The sequence below is a fragment of the Maniola hyperantus genome, chromosome 22, assembly GCF_902806685.2.
Source record: "Maniola hyperantus chromosome 22, iAphHyp1.2, whole genome shotgun sequence".
Classification (NCBI taxonomy): Eukaryota; Metazoa; Arthropoda; class Insecta; order Lepidoptera; family Nymphalidae; genus Maniola; species Maniola hyperantus.
In genome coordinates this window covers 6,768,004-6,792,746 of record NC_048557.2, presented here as the reverse complement: position 1 = coordinate 6,792,746, position 24,743 = coordinate 6,768,004, and the positions used below count along the sequence as shown (strand labels likewise).

The 24,743-nt window shown below is 37.3% G+C and overlaps 1 protein-coding gene across 6 annotated transcripts in view; it reads left to right on the top strand.

Moving 5' to 3' along the window:
* Nucleotides 1-24,743, top strand: part of LOC117992930 (ankyrin repeat and SAM domain-containing protein 1A-like) — a 123,397-nt gene that overhangs the window by 36,575 nt on the left and 62,079 nt on the right. For 4 of the 6 annotated variants that reach the window (XM_069506145.1, XM_069506146.1, XM_069506148.1 and 1 more), the window contains exons 9-11: nt 7,759-7,890; nt 8,367-8,861; nt 14,280-14,439. In XM_069506145.1, coding sequence (XP_069362246.1) covers nt 7,759-7,890; nt 8,367-8,861; nt 14,280-14,439 — 787 coding nt within the window. The remainder of the gene's footprint in view (nt 1-7,758; nt 7,891-8,366; nt 8,862-14,279; nt 14,440-24,743) is intronic. The other 2 variants (XM_069506149.1, XM_069506147.1) reach the window with 1 other exon arrangement.

The window sequence follows — 24,743 nt, the reverse complement described above, 5'->3', positions numbered from 1 at the left end:
TTTGTGCAGCGATGACTGGATGTAGAAGACAGACATCCACAGGCTAAAATGATAGATAATGATAATAGTGCATCTCGGATGAATCATTTTGTGCAGCGATGATTGGATGTAGAAGACAGACATCCACAGGCTAAAATGATAGATAATGATAATAGTGCATCTCGGATGAATCATTTTGTGCAGCGATAGCCATCCATACATATAGCTCGCAGAATGCATTTACTTGTAGCGTTGTAAGATCGATCACAAAGAGTATGTCACACCTTGATCATTGAGGCAAAGGTAAGATATGCACAATTTATTACCTACCTATACCTAGGTACCTAATACCTACATAATATTATTCTAAGCCTTATGGGTAGGTACATCAAACGTGTGGCTCAAATTTCCTACTAAGTAGGTGCCTACTTACATTAATTTATGATTCAATTATACATATAAGTTGGTACCTACATCTGATAAAATCAACCCATTTTTTCACCAGAATAGAAACCTAGGTAGGTACCTACCTACCAGGTATATTAAGAAACATACATACAATAACAGAAAATACCGACCTACTACCTACCATTACTTGCATCCATTCACAAACAAGAAAGTAGGTACTTAATTTATCTATATATAAAAAAGGAAAAGCTGACTGACTGATCTATCTAATTGAAATTTGTGTAGTCCTCGCAGACAAAATCGCGGGCACAATCTAGTATAGAAGGGTATAAGTTAGTAAAATTTTGTATGAAATGGACCTACCTACCAAATTTAGCTAGCTTATTATATTAAGTATTTTTCTAAAATAAATTATTATTTTCAGGTTGCAGATCATCTATGGTACCTAACCTATACTTACCAGATTATGTTGCCTATCTTCCAGCTACCTAAGCTAGGGCCACTAGAACCTAACTTAATTCAAGAGTCAAGACTGCAACTAACCTGGGGGTCATCAGACTTGTAGAATACCTATATAATTTGAACTGTTTATGATGTACCTACTTAAATACACCTTATGAATTTTACAGCTGATGTAAAATACTTATACGCATACCTACCTACTTATAGTATCTAATTTAAATTTAAACAAAAGAATTTAATTTGTTTTATTTCATCCTAAAAAAAGTAAGTTTTCAGATGATACTAATAATAGTTAAAAAGTATCCTGGAATTTGCCTGCCTGGATATTTCCGGGAATCTATGATCAAAACTAAATTAAAATGACAGGTTTATGTGTATTGCTGTTCCTTTCATAAGCTCCCTGCACTGCAGAAAAGGATAGCAATACATTTAGACCTCGTCTAACAGAATTAGCCACACTGTCCCCAACTGTTTGTGCACCAAGTCTCATCAAAATCGGTTCAACACTTCAAAGATTAGCTCACAATTTTTTTAATTATGAGCTTATTGAGAACGTAACAGGCAATTTTCAATTTTGTTTATTTGTATGAACATTTTGAAACGTGCAGCCTTGATGGGGGTAGCTGAGGTAAAAGGGAGGGGAGGGAAATCATTCCCTTGGAAGGAGTGATTTTCCGCCGGGGATGTATACTTTTTTAAATGATTTTTAATTTTGATAAAATTGTCATTGACTTAAAACAGCCTCGGTAGGGGGCGGCGGGGTAAGTCAACCCCTTCACTCCTTCAGCCAGAGACTCACTCACGTTTTGTATGGATGAATCCAGAGACTCCGGAACGTCCCTATCTCCTCTTCTTTTCTCCATCAAGGCGGCAAGTCTCAAAAGCTAGCCCGTTGTATGTAGGTATGAATTAAAATGCCTATAAAAGAATCTTATGGCATGACTAGCTATAAAAACACTATGTTCATAATAGAAAAGCAGAGACAAAAAACATTTTATTTACTATTAAATTTTTATATTGTTATAAAACTGTAGTTTGTTGCGCAGTGTTACTGCACTTAGATGACTTATGAGGATTCTGTAGAGTGTAGTCTTGATGCAGCAAAATCAACTTGCATTCTTCTAACAAAGTGGATTAGGCAGGTGGTGTGGTCATTCACAGGCTGTTAACATAACGTAACTAACTGGTCCACAGTTATCACTGAAAAAATAGAAATTATTGATCTTTAATTTTTTAAATTGCTAATTAGACAAGAACTATTCTTCTTATTTTACTATCTATCTTAATGAGGTCTAAGTTTTATTTATAATATTAATTAATAAGTAGATGATGCCCGTGACTTTATCCGCGCTGATTTAAAGGGTAAAAGTAGCCTATCTCCTTCTCCAGCATGTAACAAAGCTCCACACTAAATAATTTATACTCGCAACTTCATTTATCTTGTGGGAACTGTTCGATTTTCAGAGCCTAGTTTATTTAAAAATAGGCTATATCCATCCCCAGGATGAAAGATCTTTGTACCTTTTGTCAAAATTGGTTGAACGGATGAGCTGTAAAAAGCCAGCAGATAGATAGACAGATAACCTTTATACATACACTAAAATACAGCTCAAACTCAAGGTCCCGAACTTAATTACATGTCTTAAACAAAGAAAACTGAATTGATTATTAAAGAGTTGCCTTTCTGTAATAGATTACCTAGATGTTTTATTGCAACTTTAACTTCAGTGTACCACAAGATTATGTCTAAAATGTGTTGTCATTTATCAAGCGGTCAGTAGTCAAAACTGTTCTAACAAATATAATTATTAATGATGGCTCAGCCCTTTTTGAACTCATTTAATGCTAGGTACCTAGTAGACAGTAATTATTTAAGTAGGTAGGTACATATGAAGTTGTTATGATTTAACTATACTCTTCAAACCTGGCCACTTGTCTATGTGTCAGAATTCAGATCAAGAGATTTGTATTACCTAGTAATTAGTACATTATGTGAGCGTGATCCGAAGAGAGAGAGTAAACTTACTTAAGGTCGTCAGTCCAGCGGGTTGGAGGTCGTCCCACACTGCGCTTGCTGATACGCGGTCTCCACTTCAGAACACGTCTGCCCCATCGGTTCTGCGGCAGACGTGGCCTGCCCACTGCCAGTACAGATTTCTAATTCGTTGGGCTATGTCAGTCACTCTGGTCATCCAACGGATTTCGTTGTTACGGATTTTGTCCCTCAGAGTTACCCAACATAGCCCGCTGAGCGACTTTGAACTTGTGGACAAGGCCAACTGTCAGTGTCCACGTTTCAGCACCATACGTCATCACAGGTAGGACACAGTCATTAAAGACTTTCGTCTTTAGGCTTTGGGGTATCGACGAATTGAAGACTTGACGCAATTTTCCAAATGCTGCCCAGCCCAGCTTATTTTTCTGTCAGCTTCCTTGTCGAAGTTGTTTCTACAAAGTTGTATTACGTACAATAATATATACCTAATAATAAGTAAAACTTCAGTTTTCTAGTTAAAACTAAAGCGATTGTTCCGTTTGTTTCAGTCTCAACTCTCAGTTTCAGTTATGATAAAAGGTTATGTTGGTTTCGTTGGTTTGTTTTGATTTATTTTTTTACTGACAATGACAGAGTAACAGACTAGAAAGCGGTAACTTTTTTTTTAATCTGATGAAAATTTGGCTCTGGACACAAGTTTCTTGAGGTTTTTAGTGATCTTAGACAAATTACCATAGACACACACACCATAGACTAAGTGGTGGACTGTCACTTGTTTGTCATTGTCACGCTGTCAATCTGTCATTGTCAATCTGTCAAAACGTCAATAAACGAAATAATAAATGCCAAACTCAACAAAATGGCAGCGTATATCTGTCCCCCTTTTTTTGCGAACGTGTAAGAGAGACAAATTGTGGCGAGAGTTGGACCATCACGTTTACTATTTCTTTTACTCGATGAGTCCAATACTGACTGTTATGGCCAACTCATACTGCCGGACAATACGTAAACATTGACCGTGAGGAGTAAACGAAACGATAAACGATAAATGCATTGTTCAATCTTGTACTAACTGTACTGTGTGAATTTCGAAATAATCATAATGCCGAATAATTCCGTACCCGAAATACGAGTAACTTCATCGACATTACTGTCCAGATGTGCTGGATAATGTTACTGTAATGTTATGTTTATTGCTATATGTAGGTCAGCGGAGCTCACAGAGATATTTAGTATTTACACGTCGTCGGAATCACAATAAACCATTACTTGGTTTACGAATTTGCTTTATTTCGGTCTGTCTCCCAACTGCCAAGAGACCGTTTTAAAGAAAATAATAATTTTTCCGTATATAAGACACTAGGTGATGCCACGAGGTGGATTTAGGTTTTTAAAAATCTCGCTGGAACTCTGGTATTCCGGGATAAAAAGTATCCTATGTTCGACGCCAGGTCGATGTCTCTCCTCTATGTCTGTACCAAATTTCGTCAAAATTGGTTTAAGGGATGGACCTTAGAATGGATGGACCGTAAAAAGCTAGCAGACAGACAGACAGACACACTTTCGTATAAAAATATTAAATATTAATATGGATATAATAAGGATAGTACTACTAGTCAAAACAGCAACTTATATCAAACGTCAAAACGGTTGCTTAGTAAGGGAGCTTGTATATAAAATTCCCTGACGTAATATGGCGTACTTATTAGTTAAACCGATAATTTAAAATGGTTAACAAACTAAAAACTAACAGCGGACGTGGATTTTACGAATTTTGACAGACCCTGTATTTAGTAATCCCTAAGAAATAATTTATTTTTGACACAGTCATCATCCCAATTTTGAGGTAGGTACTCCTTCCCCGCCTTTATCATATCATCACATTTGTATCTCAAATTACTTTTCTATGACAAGACCGTGACCAGCTGCTCGATTGCGGTAGAATGACAGCGACAATGTCACGATCGCGATCACCTCTGATTGGTTGACGCTCGCCCACTATTGGCTACAATGCATTGTTGCAACAAGAATCGCACAAATTCAGCCAATCAGAACTATTGAGATTGTAATAATGATTGATACAGGTTTTACGAAATCGACCTATAGGTTGCGACTTGCGACAGTCTTTGGATAAAATTAATAATTTATTTATTTAATTTATTATTCAAATTTACATATGAACATAAACATTAGGGCAACGGTAATAGCTGTGTTAGTTAAAAAAAAATCTGTGTTACAGCTATTAGCGCCCTCCTCCTCAAATAACCCTGGGCAACAACAAAGGGAATTTCTGCGTATATCTACCACCTAATAAATCGGTAAATCATCCGCTGCGCCGGTTCAACATCAAGAAAATGAACTTTCATTTCAGATGAATAATGTAGGCGGTTAACACTGGCATATCCTATTTTATCTCTATCAGAATGGGTTAAGAGGAATTCTATGAGCCGGGTATAATGTCTAACAAGCTATTATGTACAAAATTGTCCATTCAGCGACCGGCTGCTACCAATTTAAACTTCATCCGCGGCTCTATATTAAATTACTTGGACCGGTACGCTTGGGTTATCTAGTCGGTCCAAGTCTAGAAAGACAGCGAATCTTTAAAAGCATATTTTAATTTTAGGTCTGGTAGATGTGTTTGGCAGACCAATCAAATTAAATCAAAATTATACAATGATAACTTTTCAATCTTTTTTCAAATCTTTAAGGTATGATTCCGAACCACGCAGCACGCAGCAGCGCAGCCGCAACAGTACTGTCACCAGCTGTCACAGTCCTGTCGCGGCACTACTGGTCCCCATACAATCTCTATAAGCTTATATGACATTACATTCCGAGCTAGGCAACAATGTCGCGGCAGCAATGTAGCGGAACATTGCTTCATCTCTTTTAGACCACAATAGTCGCCAATTGTTCTTCGCAATCGTTGAAATACGCAATTACGCAATTGCGGGCACTTATCTCGGCTCTGTAACGACCCTAAGGTCGGCTGGAAATAGACTCTCCATTTTCATCATCATTCTATTTTAAAATTACCAACCTATCTATAAAATTGTCCTATTTAACGATTTTTCTGTTGTCTATGACTATTTCAATGGTTTTATTTTAGAAATAGTTTATTAAACGTCTGCATATTTTATTAAAACAGCAGAATGCAGATCAAATGCTTTTGAACTTTTACAAGCGCTTTAAGCTTTTACTTTTGAATCATCTAAGGAATCAAAACACTGTTTGCGATTCGGAATGTCTTTCCTACCGCGAAGAACCAGCAAAAAACTCGGCGGGTGTTCGTTTCAAATATTAAAATAATATTTCCTAGGTAAAAATAATTAAGGTGTATATGACAATCCGGTATTTGACAACTAGTCAAATCAGTAACTTTTTATCAAACGTCAAAACGCGGCGCTTAGTATACGAGCTTCTATGTGATTCTACGAGATGTGACGTCACAATCATTTGACGTGCTTTTTTAGTTTAATCGATAATTTAAAATGGTTATCACACATAAAACTTACAAAGGACGTGAATTTTACGTATTTTAGAAGTCCCTCTATTTAATAATTACTAAGAAATAATTTATTTTTGACACCATCCGTATTTGAAATCAATGAATTATTTTTTCTTTATTTTCGTTTTTTTTTTAAATTGATTGTGTACAAATTCTTGCTATATTTTTGGTAGAGTTTTTAAATATGTACCTACCATTTTTAAAGGTAATCAAATAGTTGCAATTTTTTACATAATTATTGTCGCAACATGCCGGTTACACAAGTCATGTACGTATTTTGGCGGATTTACTCCTATTGCTGAACAGTTTATTTTCCTTACGTGTTTTCCTATATGCTTTAAATAGAACTATATAAATAGAAAGTATTACATGTTGTCAGTTATTGTGATATTATGTGTCATGGATTTATGGTAGATATTCTTGCTAAGTCTGTATGTATTACGAGATTGGAATAAGAGAGTTTCTAAAAATCGGCGACAGTTGTTCCAATGTTAAAGATCTGGAAAAGTGTTATTTAGATAACATCTCTATATCTTGTTTAGAATTCTGTGATTGTTTTGAAGTCCCTCCGTCATAATTTGTCAGTTATAGGGTCCAAACGCATTTGCGCTGCGTTGCGCGACGCGACGCGACGCAGCAGCGTCTTGCTTCATACAAACTACATAATAATATTATACCTACGGCCGCTCCGCATCGCCGCTCAGGTCCGCTTTGCTCCATACAAACTCATACTATAATTGCCGCGCAGCGTCGCGCCGCGTAGCGCAGCTCAAGTGTGACGATCGCAATCACTTCTAAATTGTAATTCGCTGACACTCATTTGGCCAGTTGCAGTAGGAGTACCTACCATAAATTCAATCAAATATAATAATTACGATAGTAGGAATGTGATAAACACAACTTTCATGTTAAGGGGCTGATCTCGAGTTTTTAGTTGGACACACCGTACCTACCTTATACAGAGTTTAACCAGAACGCTAGCAAAAACGAAGACCTGTGTAATGCATAATGTACCTACACACGTTATGTAAATAAAGAATTGTATTGTATTGACAGGTAATACTACTGATGATTACTGATAAGTGATAACAAAACGCGAAAAAATATTTCAATAATCCTGTATTTTAAAAGCTTATAATTCATATAACATTGTAAATAAAACATCTGACTCACGCTAGAGGTCAACGGACGTTGCGTAGATAGGCAGTGGTCAAAGCCGTTAAAAAATACGAAATCACTGAAACTACAAAACAAAGCAAATAGTTATTAGCATTGGATTGTGTATAGGTATTAAAATAATAACGCTAAGTTTTTGTTAGCGTTCTGGTTATACTCTGTATAAAGATCGCCCTTTACATGTGTAACATCATTGCGTAGCCCTCAAACGCCAATTTGTCTGCAGCCCACCCCTCCCAAGAAGCCCCCCAGAAGGAACCTGTCAGTGTCCCCCACCCACGTCAATTCACCATCCTCCGGCTACAGCTATGAGCTGAGAGCTCATGCTCGGAGCCAGGATGACCTGGACGAGATACAGGTAGGTCTGAACCCAGCTTCATGCCTAGATCTATGACACTCAAGTCGTATCTTAAGCGCCATCGCCATGGACTCGAAAATCGCGGCGAATAGTCTCGCCGTGCCACCAAATTCGATAGCCATCGAGCTCATTTGAAATGGGTTGGTTCTACATTGCTGCTTCACTGAGCGATACTAAAATATTTTTTCGTAGAAAACCTTCAACGGATTAAAAATAAATGCCGAAAGAGTTCGGTGGCTATTACTTAGCGTTAGACACTGAGCGAATCATCCCGGTAGTTTAACATCACAAATAAGTATGTCAATTTTAGATCATACTCAAAGTTTTCACTCGGGTCTTTTTGATCCTTTCATTGACTTGAAAACTTTAAGATTCAGATATGTAATAGAAAAAAAAGCTTCGGTACATAGTACAGGTCCAATGTACCTTACTTTCCAATTTATCAGTATGTATTCAACGTCGTCTCTTTGTTACAGGATGCTAAACATTACCTCAAACACGGCAGATCAGTCGACCAATACGTTGACAGCAAACTGTCTTACTCAGAATACGAAGAGAATCACAATTCCACCAGAGCCCTCCCAGTGCCAAACCCTCGACCGAGCTTGAAAAACCGCACACAACCCGTAGCGATCACGGCCATGTACGAAAATGTTGTTATAAAGGAACAGAATCCTCGCAGAAAGTTGAGAAGAAACACTTTCGGTCCCCAACACGAGAACTACGAATCCAGAATGACGGATAAAAGAGTCAGAAAGTACTCCAACCAAGAAAGGTCTTCCATGGAAAGTTTACTCGACGACCAGTCGATGAACAGTCCGAGCGAATGTGAGCGGTATTCTTCAGGGTCGAGGGTGGATATTCCCTTATCGCCAACACACTATGAGCAGCCTCCGACTCCCGATCATCCGCCTCCTTCAGCGAAACAGGCGGAGAACAGCATACACGAAAGGATCAGGCCGTTGAGTCAGGTTAGTCCTGATTGAAGATTTTGTATGCGCACGCTATTCTTAATTATTTTCATCATAAGAGCCTGAGCACAATGTGGGTGACATATATCTCTCTCGCGACTTTTGGTATAGATGTTCTATTTCACGATGGCCGCTCAGCCTTGCACTCACTCACACACACACACATAGCCAAACGGTCTTCGTGAAATAAAAGTCGCGAGAGCGTTGCGTTGTACCCTCTGATTGTGCTTTGGTTGCTGATCACACATGAGGCAAGCCGCACGTCGTCGTCGAAGTGGTTTATCTTAAGAGCGGCGTACTAACATTTGGAATTCCTAGTAGAGTCAGGTCAATTGTTACCAGTCAGCAGATAAGCCGGGCTGTGTACTTAGTATGAAATTATACACCTTTCCAACGTTGATAGAACTCGAGTGCCAAGACACTTCAGCATTAATTTAAAATGAACCTTGTTGCCTTGTTTTAAAACTAAAGTTCGCCTATACGTACTTCTACAGCCAACGCTTCTTGCTTAAAATCAGTGGTACTGAATTTTTGACTTTAAATCAATGCGATTTAGGTCCATTTTAATCTAACGCTAAGCGATACGTATAATCTCATATTAAGCACACTAATCAGCAAAATGCATACTCAGCCTGTCGTGAAGTGCCCTTCTTGACTGTACTAAAAATGTGCGAATATAGATTACTAATTTTCTTTGGAAAATTGTAATATCGAATTTAGTACGTAAAATTCTTTGCATGCGGCTTAGCTGTAATGTGCGACTAACATAAGGCCTCTTCAATATGGTTGCAAATTCCAACAAGACCCCCGATTGTGTACGAAAAACGAATTCATCGTTATCGTAATCGTCAAAAAATTCTGCCCCTTTGATTGGTTGATTCGCTGTTAACATTTTTTCACAGCCAATCAAAGGGCAGAATTTGTTGACGATTACGATAACGATGGATACGTTTTTCTTTTACACAATTTGCGGGCAGATTATGTTGGCGAGAAAATGGGTCATTTCGTCTCGAAATACCGAGTTAGTGTCAGAATTAAAACTCACGTGGTATTTTAATATAATTAAGTGTTAACTAGATGATGCCCGCAACTTCGACCGCGTGGATTTAGATTTTTAAAAATCCCGTGGGAATTCTTTGATTTTCCGGGATAAATAGTAGCCTATGTCCTTCCCCGGGATGTAAGCTAACTCCGTTCCAAATTTCATCAAAATCGGTTAAACGGATGGGCCGTGAAAAGCTAGCAGACATACTGACAGACACACTTTCGCATTTATAATATTATTAGTATGGATAACTCAAATAATAAGTCATTCGCTTAATTAACTTACATTACTTGGAGAAAAATATTCCTTCAGTCCCAGTACTCTATATTTATTATTTAACTTACGTAAGTCTTTTTGCATGTGCATGCTAGTTTAAAATCCCTTTGAATTTGACCCCATTCCAATTTATTTTTTATTTCTGTACATTTCAGCTAATAATGGAGGTTGTAGAAGAGATTAGAATTAGAAAGAAATCGCAGGCAGATGTTGTTAATAGTTAATAGTTGATCGTTTTTAATCATATTAATGCCTCTTCCACACATTAGCAAAATTCTGAGCGTTGATCAGACTTTTTGCAAAGCCATGATTTGGGTTATCATAGGATTCAGAACAGTTACCTATAGAATTGGTAAAGGACCGTAGCTTGTCGCCGCACTGATGTTAAAAACATACAAAAACTTTGTAACTTTGCCCTAGTCGACTTAGAGGTAAAACAAATCACTTCTCGCAGAAACGCGTTAACGACGCGCTATGCACAATATTGTGCGCTATGGATGGTCTTACCGCAAACTAGTTATTTAATAAAATCTACTATGTGCGCTATGGACGTTCTTACCGCAAACTAGTTGCTTAATGAAATCGTGATAGGAGTGAAAAACCTAACTCCACACCGTCCAAAGTGCCCCCGCTGTGCAAAATGCTCAGACTAAGAATCAAGGATACTTGTCAGACGCGTATACCCGAAAGGGCCAAAGTAACATTACGAACAAAACAGAAAACTAAATAAAAACTCGTAATATGCGCAATAAATTACTATCACAGACTCACAGAGGAACAAAAAAGCGAAACTATGACAAAGACAAAACACTGTGTTTTGGTCTTTATCACTCTTGAGAGCTTTTCTATTCACCTAAATTGCTCTAACAAGATATTATTATTTTGATGCCAAGTCTCCTTGATTCTTTGTCTGAGGCAAAATGAGTCGCTTACGTATTTCTCTGAAAACTTCTCTGCGATTTGTTGGCCCACATTCTCGTGGGGATTTTACACCAGTCTGGGAGAGGCATAATACTTAAAAAGTGTCACTTCAGGTGATTGTGATTTTCCATTAGTCTTACCGTTTGGTGCTATGTTACTTGAACTATTATTTTGCTTTTATTCTTTGTAAATAGACCATTTTATTAGTATAGATATTAAGAGAATTTCCTAAATATAAGGTGCTAGAATATTTTATTATTTTAAATTGTATTTCGTGAAAATCTTTTTATGCGATTTTTTGCTTGAAATAAATTCGCAAATATTCCTTTTAAGACATTTATTTTTAGTATTTTAGTTTTTTTACTTTATTTTATGTTATTTTTATTAATTTCATAGTTCAATTGTGTTACTATTTTACTAAAAATAAAATAGTCGGTCATAGGTAGCTGACCAATAAGATCACTACAAACATAATAATAATAATGTTTCAGAGGAATTATTTCATTAAATTAGAAAAATAAATAAAAGGTTATGACGTAAAGGAGCTCTAATAACAATGATAGGCCATATTCACGTATGACGTACATATTTCTTGAGAAATTGCTCGGCCAAGCATCGGAGTATTGCTTAAAATGTAAGTCTGCTTTCTATTAGTAAAAGAGTTATGAACTTAAGAAGCACTTAAGATGTGCTTATAATGCATAGGAGTCCTTCTTAATCCTTATGAATAGAATTCATTTTTATTCAAAAAACTTTTACAAGTGCTTTTGAATCGTCAAAGGAAATTACCACTTATGGTCAGCTTTATGATTTAACGGTTGTTTTTTGGTCACAATTTCTTACCACAATTGAATTATCTTTATTCCTACGTTATATTACCGACATGACAGTATCGTGATTAGTATAGAATAGGAAAGGGTTACTTCATTATAAGGGCTGATACATACACTAGACAAGACTATATTATGTCGTGTTTACGTGCGACAGTATTGTCTAGCGTCTGTTCCGCTCCTACCGTGTATTGATTACCAATTTGGAGTATTACCAATTTGGAGTACGCGACAGGTCGAGATGGCGATCGCGGCGAGGACGGTCGAAGTGCGGGTGTGCGGGGCGTCCCCCCGCCTCATATCCCGATTGCCATCTCTGTCGTTTTTTTTGAAATATTTACGATTGTTAAAAAATATATAAAGATGAATAAATGAAATATTAATTTACATTTTATTATAATTAATTTAGCGTTTTTATTTTAAGGCTTTTATTACTTGTATTATTTTTATTTTATTAAGTTTATTATAATAAATGTCTTATGCACTTTTTATTTGTTGTTTTTCTTATACGTTCAATCTTGTTTGGAAAAATACTTTTGTAATTTTTTTTACCAGTTTTTTAAGATTTTTAATTTCAAGTTATTTTATATTATTATTAAAGTACCTATTATTTGATATACTTAGCTTAGAATTGATACTTTGCCAGCTTTTAAAATATTTTTTAAATTTTAGTTAAATATTTGACTAATTGTAATTTAACAAAAATAATGATCAACACGGTTACAATTCAAAATATGATTCAGATTTCAGAATCATATTAGTTCGAAAAGTTTAATAGAGCACCTGTGTAAAAGTTCATAGCAATTGAAAATGTCATTGTTTCAACTGAAAACTTTGTGTACAGTACAACAGTGACTCAATACAATAATAATTGTAGCTTTAGGAAGGAAGATTCTTTTACTTAAATAATAATTACCTATATTGAATACAGAAGATATGAGAAAGAGAATGTAGCAACATACCCAATTATTTTTCTTTTCTCAGTATAAATGCTCATCTTGAAATCCTATTCAATAAAAATAGCAAAAGCACTTTTATTTTCTTTTAGCACTGTTGTTTGCAAAGTTTCCAATTTTGCATCTTCATAAAGTAGGTATACTGTAGATATAATTCATCAAAATCTAATCAAATCAAATAATTTATTTAAAATAGGTAATAAATTACACTTTTTGATTGTCAGTTGTTGTATTTGTAAGATATAGTGGTGATAATTTTTACGCAAAATTCAAACTAAAGCTACGGGGGTTCCAAATGCACAAAAATCTGACAAGAGCCCACAACAAGCTCAGCCAGGTATTTAGTAGGTAGGTAGTATCGAAAAAAAAAGGTAAATATCTCTGAAAATGTCAACTAAACAAAATTTTAAATAGTAGGTAGATAAGTACCTACCTAGGACCTAGGTACCTATAAGTTGGAGCTCGGACCAAGTGTCTGAGTTTAGTCTACGAGTTTAATGGTGAGTTACCGTTCTTTTAATTATTTTGATAGAACAATAATATAATTTATAAATAGATAAATAATAGAAGCTCTTTGGTATCTTTAAATCAATCTCTACTAAGATTACATTATAGAAGTCTGACTTGGATAATAATTAAAGTGAATTAAGGGCCTGTTTCACAACCGCCAGATAAACTGTATCTAACGGATTGAAATTTTGACAGATTCCCAATACAAAAACCTGACAAATTTATTCGTTAGATAAAGTTTACCTTAAGGTGAAACAGGCTTTAAGTGTAATAGTCCTGACCGAAGTGGACTGATCACCTGATTGACAACGGCGTGGGTTGTCAATCAGTACCACAATGGTACTGATTCTGATCCTAATTGAATTATAGAGTAATAGCATCTTTTTCTTATCAATGTAAGAAAAGGACGAGCAAACTTAATTTAATGTAAAATAGATCTGTCAAACCTCGTGACTTTAGGCGCCAGTCGTGAATTCCTATAGAAGTAGGTACTAAAATTTAGTCTTTAATTTAAAAATTTCCGTCCTTTTTTAGTCCTAAATTTAGTTAAGAGAAAAACATCCGAATCAGCGCCAGCCTGCCTTATGTCTTAGCAATCTTGACTCTTTTGGACATTCTGCAAGAGCGCAGTGAGCGCGAATATTTTTATTTTCTTGCGCAGGGCGTTAAGATTTAATTCAAATTTCATACATTTTACAATGGCGAAATATAATAAGTATTATTTTTACGCAATAGGTAGTAGAAATAACTACAACATTATAGCGCAAGCGTAGTTTAACATATTTTGGCCGCCACATCCCTTGGCTCTAGAATAAAGAGTAGGTAGGTATATTTTACAAAAATGAAACAAAGAAGAAGAGCATTGTTATTTATTTCACAGGAGTACAAGCGGAGATCCATGGTGCGGGACAGTCAAACGGAGACTGAGGTGAGTTTGCTGCGTGCGCCATCTTCAGTCTCCGTCGCAAGCGGCGCCACCGACCGTAGCGGCAACACCGACAACTGCGTGGAAGAGTATGTTTGCGATGTTCCTTTTGCGGGTAAGTGGTAGTAATAGTCTACAACCCACTCACAAGGAGATAAATATTGCGGCTATTTTTTTTTTTATGTAAAAAAGTTTTATCCTATGATCTCTTGGCGGGAAAAAACTCCTCCATTAAGAGATTTGACCATTCATGATTGAAACAAGAATTTAAGTAGGTACATAAATGATCATTTTTAAGTAGATAAGACTGGTGGTATTTATATGGCATCTCCCTTAACAGGGTGGTACCGATCTAGCGATGTATGATCATTTCCAAACTGTATGTATGTTAAACTGTAATATAGTATAGTACCTACAGCCGGAGGGTTTCCGCATGTTTTCTGTTTACTATCCGGTACAGTTCGCCGTGGCAATATTTAACGGGAAAACCGAAGGAGATATCTGGAAAATTGAAAATTGGTTGTTCGCGCCTCAGATTTGCACTTTGCTTTATTAAATTCATTGGTTTGTTTCTATTTAGGTAGGTACCTATGTAGAAGTATGTGTAACATTTTGAATAGATTTTAATGATTTTGAAAAATCCTTACTTACTTAGTGGATACGTACTCTTTACAAAGAACACACACCCTCAAAACTTCATGTTTCTAGGATCAGCGGTTTAGTTGATATATAAGTCAGTCAGTCAGTCAGTCAGGACTTTGAATTTTATATATATAGATACATACATAGACTGCCAAAATCATAACCCTTTCTTTTGGCTTTGCCGTACTCGGGTAAAAAAGAAAAAGTCCTGACTGACTCATCAACGCCCTGCCCAAACCTTTGGACCTGAACGCCGTGTACAAAACGATCAATATAAAAAACGCTCATGTAAAAATGCCATGCTAGGTACCTACGTAGATTTGTGCAAATATTGGTGAATTATTTCATCGCGAGCTTTCGACGGCTGTTTGCAGTGCGGCAGTTCTCTGCGGTGATATGTACAATTTGTATTTACAGGGAAATCCGATGGAAATTTCGGAAATTCACTATATACACGAGGCATATAAAAAGAGAGATAAAGAATTTGAAGGGAATCAAGAAGGCACCCCATAAAGTCGCGGGAAAAGCTAGGTGGCTATAGTACGCGACAGGTACAGGACATGGCAATCGGGCTGATAACGCTTCGCATACCCGCAAAGCCCCGGTGCGGGTGAGCGCGGGTGACGTGCGGTAGTGCAGGGCGTCGCCCCGCCTCATACCCCGATTGCCATCTCGACCTGTCGCGCACTATACCTACCTAGTACTACCTACCTAATAGAATAGAATAGAATATGTTTTTATTCAAGTAAACTTTTACAAGTGTTTTTGAATCGTCAGGTAGTTTAATTGCCTAGGTGCCTATTTCTCAAAGGTATCGCAATTACCTTCACTACTTGACAATTTCACCATGAGTCTTAATTTTTTGAAACGTAATTCACATGTCGCTACGTGAAATACGTTAACACGTAATATAAACATTGGACATACAACGAAAGTTTAAATATTGCAAGTACAAATTCGCCCGGGCCCGTCCTCCAAAGAGGCCTCTTTATCAAAGGGGTCAACGCCCGGCCCTTACATCGTCTTAAACCTTACAAAATTGCCATTTAAGTTCTATCGCAAGAGCCAATTACCGTTTTTATTGGCAATCAATCTTGTAGCCATCATATTATTTACCGCTAAGTGCGATAAGGCTTATAAAACAAGCGTAATTGCCTTATATTACACCATGTTTTAGTTAGGTTCATCATTATAATCTTTAAAAGGATCTATTAGAGAGACCAACCTTCCACCATCAGTTTTCCCACCGAATTATAATATGGGTACCTTCAAGACAAGAGTGAATAGGCATCTTCTAGGCAAGCGCGCTCCATCTTAGGCTGCATCATCACTTGCCATCATCCAATTAAAAAAAAAACTGACTGACTGCCATATCAATTATCATCATCGTCAACCGATAGACGTCCATTGCTGGATATTAGTCTCTTGCAGGGATTTCCACAAGCCACGGTCTTGCGCCGACTGAATTCAGCGGCTTCCTGCGACCCGTTTGACGTCGTCTGTCCACCTAGTGGGGGTCTTCCAACGCTGCGTTTTCGGTGCGGGGTCGCCATTCCAGCAGCTTGAAACCCCAACGACTATCGGTTTTACAAACTATGTGCCCTGCTCATTACCACTTTAGCTTCACAATCTGCTAAGCTGACATAGCTTAGCGGGTTACTCTGGTTCTCCTACGGATCTCCTCATTTCTGATTTGATCACGTAGAGGAACTCCAAGCATAGCTCTCTCCATCGCTCATGACGGAGCTTCCTTATTAGACCCTAAAAGTTAATCTATCCTCAGGTGCGAGACTAATCATCAATGAGCTACCATAAAAATTTCAACACGAAGCCATGTAAAATCGAATTATGGGTTATGGCTATTTCACGAGTTCGTACCATTAGGATTGCGGAGAAAGCGGGCACTAAAATGTTATTTTATTAAAACATATTTATGTAAGCACCGAGTTAGTAGGGTAACCACAAGTAGGTACAAACTACAGGCACTATCCTTACCTAGTCTGTGCTACAAATACAGTACCAGCACAGAGAATTATTTCTTCGAGCCCTACGGGTCACCCCCAGGCGGAGCTTCGCGCTCACCAACCCCCCCGGTGACGCTGTAGCGGCCAGTAGGGCCTACGCAGCATATACTAAATCCGAAACAACACAAAAAAGAGTAAGTAAAAGCTGTGATAGCCTAGTGGTTAGGACTTCCGCCTTCTAATCGGAGGGGGTTCGATCCCGGGCACGCACCTCTAACTTTTCGGAGTTATATGTGCGTTTTAAGTAATTAAATATCATTTGCTTTAACGGTAAAGGTAAACATCGTGAGGAAACCTGCATGCCTGAGAGTTCTCCATAATGTTCTCAAAGGTGTGTGAAGTCTCCGCACATGGCCAGCGTGGTAGACTATGGCCAAATCCTGCTCACTCTGAGAGGAGACTCGTGCTCTGTATTGAGCCGGCGATGGGTTGATCATGATGATGATGACAGAGTAAGGATTGGTCTCTTTTATTTTATGGTACCAGGCTTTAAATCACACATCGTGCTTTTGAAAGAGATAATCGGCAGCTTATAGATTTTAATGATCTTTAGAGTATGTAAAACCGGGCGATGGATAGAGCTTGGAGTTTCTCTATCAAATCAGTAATGAGGAGATCCATAGGAGAACCAGAGTAGCCGACATAGCTCAACGGGTTGCGAAGCTGAAGTGGCAATGGGCAGCGCACATAGTTCAAGCAACCGCTAGAGTTGGGGTGCTAAAATAGCAACTCGCACCAGAAAGCAAGCGTTGGAAGACTCCGGGTGGACAGACGACGTTGAACGAGTGGCAGGGAGCCGCTGGATTCAGGCAGCGCGAGATCGTGACATGTAGAAATAAGTCCCTACAGGAGACATATGTCCAGCAGTGGATGTCCATTGGTTGACGGTGAAGATTCAGAAAGTCTATCGTTATTCAAACACTAGCTGATGCCCGTGTCTTCGTCCGCGTGGAATTAGGTTTGAAATGTGGAACGTGGTACTTTTTGATTTTTTGACAGATATTTATCTATACCCATGCAAAAAATCACGTCCATCCGTTGCACCGTTGCGACGTGATTAAAGGACAAACCAACAAACCAAAAAACCAGCAAACAAACACACTTTCGCATTTATAATAAGGGTATACTGCTTACTGTGTGATCACCGCAATACCTAGATCTATTACCATTTAAAACAATGTGTATATTTTTTATTGCTAAAAACGAGAAAGTCTGTACAATCTATTTTATTACAGTAATTTGATTGATTACGCGGTTAGCTACTAAGCTTTGTATTTTAGAAAGCAAAGTCAAATAACTTAAATTGATTTTTAGTGGAGATCTGAATAATAGACAAACTTTCATTTTCCACTAAAGTAGGCCTTAATTGATTTCATTTGTTTAACCTTTCCATTCCTATTCATATATAACTCTATTTAAAATACTAGTGGTTCGCCCCAAACTAAGACCTCGTGGTATACCATGATTCCCGATAGTTTTATTATGTTAACAGCGCCATCTATTTACATTTTTGTAAATTTATGTTAAAAAATATACTAATATATTTATTTAAGTATATCCTGTCTTTGATAACGAAAATTATGTATACATAAACCCCCCCCCCCCCTCCCCCCCCCCCCCCTTGAAATACAGCTTTTTATATTTTTAATGCAATATTTGGCTGAGGGCCATCAGTTTACATATTAGGTTTAAATTTGAAGTAATTACGTTCAGTAATTCAGAAATTGTAAGGCTGTGACAGACGGACAAGTGCAATTTCACTCAAGTAGATTCAGAGACCTCGCTGCGCTCGGTCAATTATTATTTTAAAGGGCGAGTATTTAGTATCGCTATAACAACTATCGATCCAACGTTATTATGTTTTAAATGCCGCTATAATAATATATTCAAACTGCACCTCAGAAACCGCGGCTTCCTCATAGCTGCGATTTACACGTTGAAACATATTAGCCGGTCGACCGCAGAGTTTCCCATCCGCTAATAAATATCATGTGTGCAGAGAGATAGGTATTGGTTGGAATAAATTTTATTATTGAAACTAGCAGTTCAGTAACATCAAGCTTCCTCTGCAAGATAGCTGTGATTAAGTATAACATTATTATCTAAATATATAAAAGGAAAAGGTGACTGACTGACTGACTGACTGACTGACTGATCTATCAACGCACAGCTCAAACTACTGGACGGATCGGGCTGATATTTTGCATGCAGATAGCTATTCTGGCGCAGGCATCCGCTAAGAAAGGATTTTTGAAAATTCAACCCCTAAGGGGGTGAAATAGGGGTTTGAAATTTGTGTAGTCCACGCGGACGAAGTCGCGAGCATAAGCTAGTTATTCATGTAACGTAAAAAATGGTGCGTTGTGATATTATAATGACTGATAAATTCACAATTGATTTACCGTTTAAATATTCAAAAATTTAATTATAACGTACGTAGTACGTTCATAAATTTAACAATACATAGAAAAAACTGGCCAAGTGCGAGTCAGACTCGCCCACCGAGGGCTCCGTACTACAGTCGTAATTTTTCAACGTTTTGCACGATAAATTTAAAACTATTATGCGTTAAAATAAATAGAAATCTCTTTTAGAATCCACAGGTAAAGCTATTTCGTATCACATTATTCATACCCCACTTGGTATAGAAATCTTTGAAAGTTGGAAATAATTAGTATTTCCATATAATTATTTTTAAATTTTTAATTTGTACATCCTTACCTATGTACATATTATGTACATTGTTTATTGTTTGCAACTGGTGTCCATGTGTAACGCTGTACTAAAGCGTGAGACGCAAGTATGTAAGGACAATAAGAAGGCCTCAAATCGGTGACGCGACGCGATGGCGCCCGCCTGCGCCCGCGCATCGCTTTGTCCTTTTTGGACCGTTATAGAAATTGTGACGTCGCTCGATTGTTTTTGTGCGATTTCAAAGTAATCCTGATATCCATACTATCTATACCTTAGTAAATATTATAATACGAAAATGTATCTGTCTGGCAGTGTATTACCTAATGATGGCCTATCTCAGATTTTAATGAAATTGGTATAGGTAGATATAGCTTGCATCCCAGAGATGGGCATAGAATCCTTATCCTGGAAAATCGAGTTCCCACAAGATTTTTATCATTAATTTTTCAAAACGGGCATCATCTATCAAAAAAGTAGCCATCAAAGAAGAAACTGAAAGACTGATAATTAGGGTCTAGATTTTGCATGCACGTTTCCTGTATAACGTAAGCCCCTAGCCTGTAGAGGTAGCCTGTAGAGTCACTAGAGTGTAGGCCCCAGTAAGAATAAATTTTCAGAATTCTAGTGAGACTGGGGTGGGGTGGGGTTTGGTTTGGTAGTATGTAACTATAAAAGGAGAAAATCATTTTATCTCTATATATTCTATAATATAAAAATGAATCACTAAATGTGTTGCTCATCGCAAATCTCGAGAACTGCTGAACCGATTTCGCTAATTCTTTTTTTATAATATTCCTTGAAGTACGAGGATGCAGGTTCTTACGGAGAGAAAAATTTAAAAATTGCCTGAAAAAGTCTAAAAACAACACTTTTCTATATTACCATACAAAAGATTCGTAATAATACTTTTAAAAATCAATTGGAACTTTAATACCATACCATAAAGTTTAAGTGTTAGTGGAGGGGTTCCGGCAAGGCAAAACAAATACGTGACGTGTTAGGACGAAGTTCGCCGGGTCAGCTAGTAATATTATAAAAGTAAACTCAATAACACTGATCAAGTATTTGCATGCAGATAGCTATTATGATTTATGACGTAGGCATCCGCTAACTAATGCAAGATAGGTTTAATATTACAAAACAGTATGACTTTTGCATTATCTATACAATTATACAATACACTCCAGTTACATAAACCACGTAACATTCACGTAATACTGCTACATCTGCTCTATGCATTCATTCCGCAATAGATAAGCAAATTACGAGCCTCAATAGCTCAACGGGTAAAGGAGTGGACTGAAAACCGAAACGTCGCCGGTTCAAACCCCGCCCGTTGCACTATTTTCGTACCTACTCCTAGCACAAGCTTTACACTTAGTTGGAGGGGAAAGGGGAATATTAGTCATTTAACATGGCTAATATTCTTATTAAAAAAAATATGAATGCGCTTACACTTTCAGAATAACTGGGGTCGTTAGGCTAATGTTCATTGTTAGGCCAATATCTCACTAGGACACCATGGTGGCGCTACCGGTCGCGCCACCGTCTTGAGCTACCAAACGAGAAATATCAGGGTGAGAAGAATCTCCTCCTCCTTCATAGTAGGTATATTTTGTTGATACCTTTTTCCTTTGAGACTTCTAATCTCTTGGTGTTTATAGGATTTTTAGATTAGACTTAAGTATCTAAATATACATATTATGTACATAGATAAAAGGAAAAGGTGACTGACTGACTGATCTATCAACGCACAGATCAAATTATTGGACGAATCCGGCTGAAAGGCATGTTTTAAATTTTAATACAAAACCTTGTTTTTCATATAAATTAAACAATTTCTTTATTACCCAGACGTCCTTAAGTACATAACAATAAGGACATTTTTATGCATAACGGGTCTTAGGTGGTGTCGCCAAGTTTACAAATTTGTTAGGACATGTCCTATATTTTCAATATTATTTTTAAAACTCGAACCTTAGTGAATATATGCACGTACTACTTATTTTGCTGTATAGTTACCGTGTTTTATTTTTGTGATGATGAATACTTAGATGTGACAATGATGATCATGTTTCTATATTTGATTAAGGATTGGTTCGTCAATCATCCAAATCCTCAGAGCCTTTGTGCACTACTCCATGATTTGACGAATCCCGAACGTGGAAAAAATATGAATCGAATGTACGTATTTGTATGACGGCCACTTCGAAGAATCACGGATACGAACCGAATACGGATGAGTGCACAAAGGCCCTAAACCTGTAGGGTGATTGTCTAAAACCTGCATCAATCATTATTACAATCTCAATTGTTCTGATTGGCTGAATTTGTGCGATTCTTGTTGCAACAATGTATTGTAACCAATAGTGAGCAAACGTTAACCAATCAGATTCGTGACAATATTGTAGCTGTTATTCTCCCGCAATCGCGCAGCTGAGTTTTTATCATTATGTTTAATCTGTTTCGTCCCTGTTATACTGTTTTAGAATTATTATTGTTCTATTTAAATCTCTACCCATTTAATTTAACAGCACAAACTTGTTTATATCAACGATATTGATAAAACTCTTTTAGTTGTTATTCTTTTAAAAAAAGCCCTTTGTAAGTTACGTACGAGTAATTTTTACTAAGTATGACAAGGTGATACGACAGTGGTGTCTGCATATTAAAAGGTTTTCTTTCTTTCTTTGAAGTGCTTAAAAAGCTGTGTTAGCCTAGTGGTTAGGACGTCCGCTAATCGGAGGTCGGGGGTTCGATCCCGGGCACGGACTAACGTAACAAAACCTGCATGCCTGAAAGTTCTCCAAGGTGTGTAAAGTCTACCAATCTGCACATGGCCAGCGTGGTAGACTATGGCCAAACCCTTCTCACTCTGAGAGGAGACCCGTGCTATGTAGTGAGCCGGCGCGGCGGCGCGGTGGGTTGATCATGATGAAGTCCTTAAAAGTTCTTAGTGACTTTCTTCCTAGTTAATGGTGACCCTTGCGTGAGTTAATATCTCTTTTGTCCCGCCACGCCGCGCCGTCGCGACTGTTAACCGAGTGTGACTTACACTAGGTCATGGTAGTTGGCTTCAGGTATAGTACGCGACAGGTCGAGATGGCAATCGGGGAGGAAACGAATATTATACGTCAGCCTGTATGCAGTCACTTAGTTTTTTTAATTTATAGACTACCACTTGGCTGCAACCGGATCTGTGTAGCAAGTAATGTTAAAAAAATCAGTCAGTCAGTCAGTTTTTCCTTTTATATAGGTATATCGATTACTAGATGATGCCCACAACTTCGTACGCGTGGTTTTAGTTTTTTAAAAATCCGTGGGAACTCTGATTTTCCAGGATAAAATGTAGCCTATGTCCTTCCCCGGAATGCAAGCTATCGCTGAACCGAATTTCGTCAAAATCGGTTGAATTGATGGGCCGTGAAAGGCTAGCAGACAGAGACAGACAGACACACTTTCGCGTTTATAATATTAAGTATGGAAGTATGGATATTTTTGATCTTAGTTTTAACTTTTAACTGCCATTAGAACCTTGTAGTAGGTACTAGGTAGTAGGTAGATACGTATGTACCATCGTGAAAATCGTAAGTGGATTTACATTGAAATTAAAAACTGACTACCAAATGGACAGGTGACAAAAACTTGATGTAATTATGTATTAAGGAACTTGTATTCCTTCAAGGCGAAATGCCGGACAATAATTTTATTACCACAGAGAACATCGATATAAATGACAAGATATGCCGAAGCGAACAAAATTTTTCACGGTTTTGGAACCAAATACATCAGCGCCACCTTTAAAGATACTAATGAACGACCAGTTTGAAATCCAGACGTCACTGAGTTTGCATTGGTGCTAAAGCACCACTGAGTCGGAGCCATTTTGTTTGTTCAATGGCCCTGTCCATACGAAGTAATATATAAGTCAATGACAGAGAAACATGTTTTGTAATTAAACTGCAATCAATAAAGGTGACTGTAATTGTGGAAGTGTTAATTAATTAAATTCAAAAATGGCAGTCACTCGCGTCGAATCGTAAATAACTATTAAACGATCGGTTTTAAGTTTTAACTGACCAATCATAAGTCCAAAGAAATTATAAAAAACTCAAACATAGTCTCTCTCTTTGAGTAGTTCACTGAAAAGTCGGAGGACTCACCACATCACCTCTATCTCCCTCAGTCCCATCTCCATTCGAAATTCGATATAGGTACCTATGGTGATGAACTAAGAGCCAGCGCGTGCTAGACCTTCGTTATTTTATAAAAGCTGAAAGTTTCTCTGCGTATTGTCCCTAACACAGGGAGGAACTTAATAGTATCTGATCGTTCAGCGCTTATGAAGTTTGGAACATGGTGGCTTTGGGAGATAACAGGTAATAAAGGTGTAAAAAATCTTACGTCAAAGTATAGTCTAATTTTTTTTTATATTTTCTTCGAAATAGTAGGAATTAATATAGTATTAGGTCATGCATTGTGTTTCGATGCTCGAATTCTATCAACGTTGGTGAGATGTGAAATGTCGTACTAACTCTACTTCTCTATTATTATCAGACCTTGATCACTATCTATTTACAATCTCTAGTGAGGATTTTTGGTTTAAAGTTCAAAAGAGTATTTGAACTTTACCCTTTGCATATTTTAATTAGCGTTTAAAATAATTGGGTTAATTATTTTACGTGTTAAATTAAACGTGCCGTTTACTTAATTTCAGGACATTAAAAGTTAATATTTAAACAAAAATTAGTATTTAATTAAACAAAAAATTAATTAATATATTAATGTAATAAATAACGCTAGAGGTTTTACTTTTATAATTATTTTAATTAGTGCAAATAATAATAAAATAACTATTCTTTTAAAGCTCAATAAACTACATATAAAGATAAAGATAAAAGAGTTGTTGTTTTGATTAGATGGCAATCAGTAGCAACATCCCTTTTAAGTATAGTACGCGACAGTTCGAGATGGCAATCGGGGTGGGGACGCCCCGCACACTCGCATAGCCCCCGCGCTAACCCGGTGCAGCATAGCGCGGGTGACGTGCGGGTGCGTC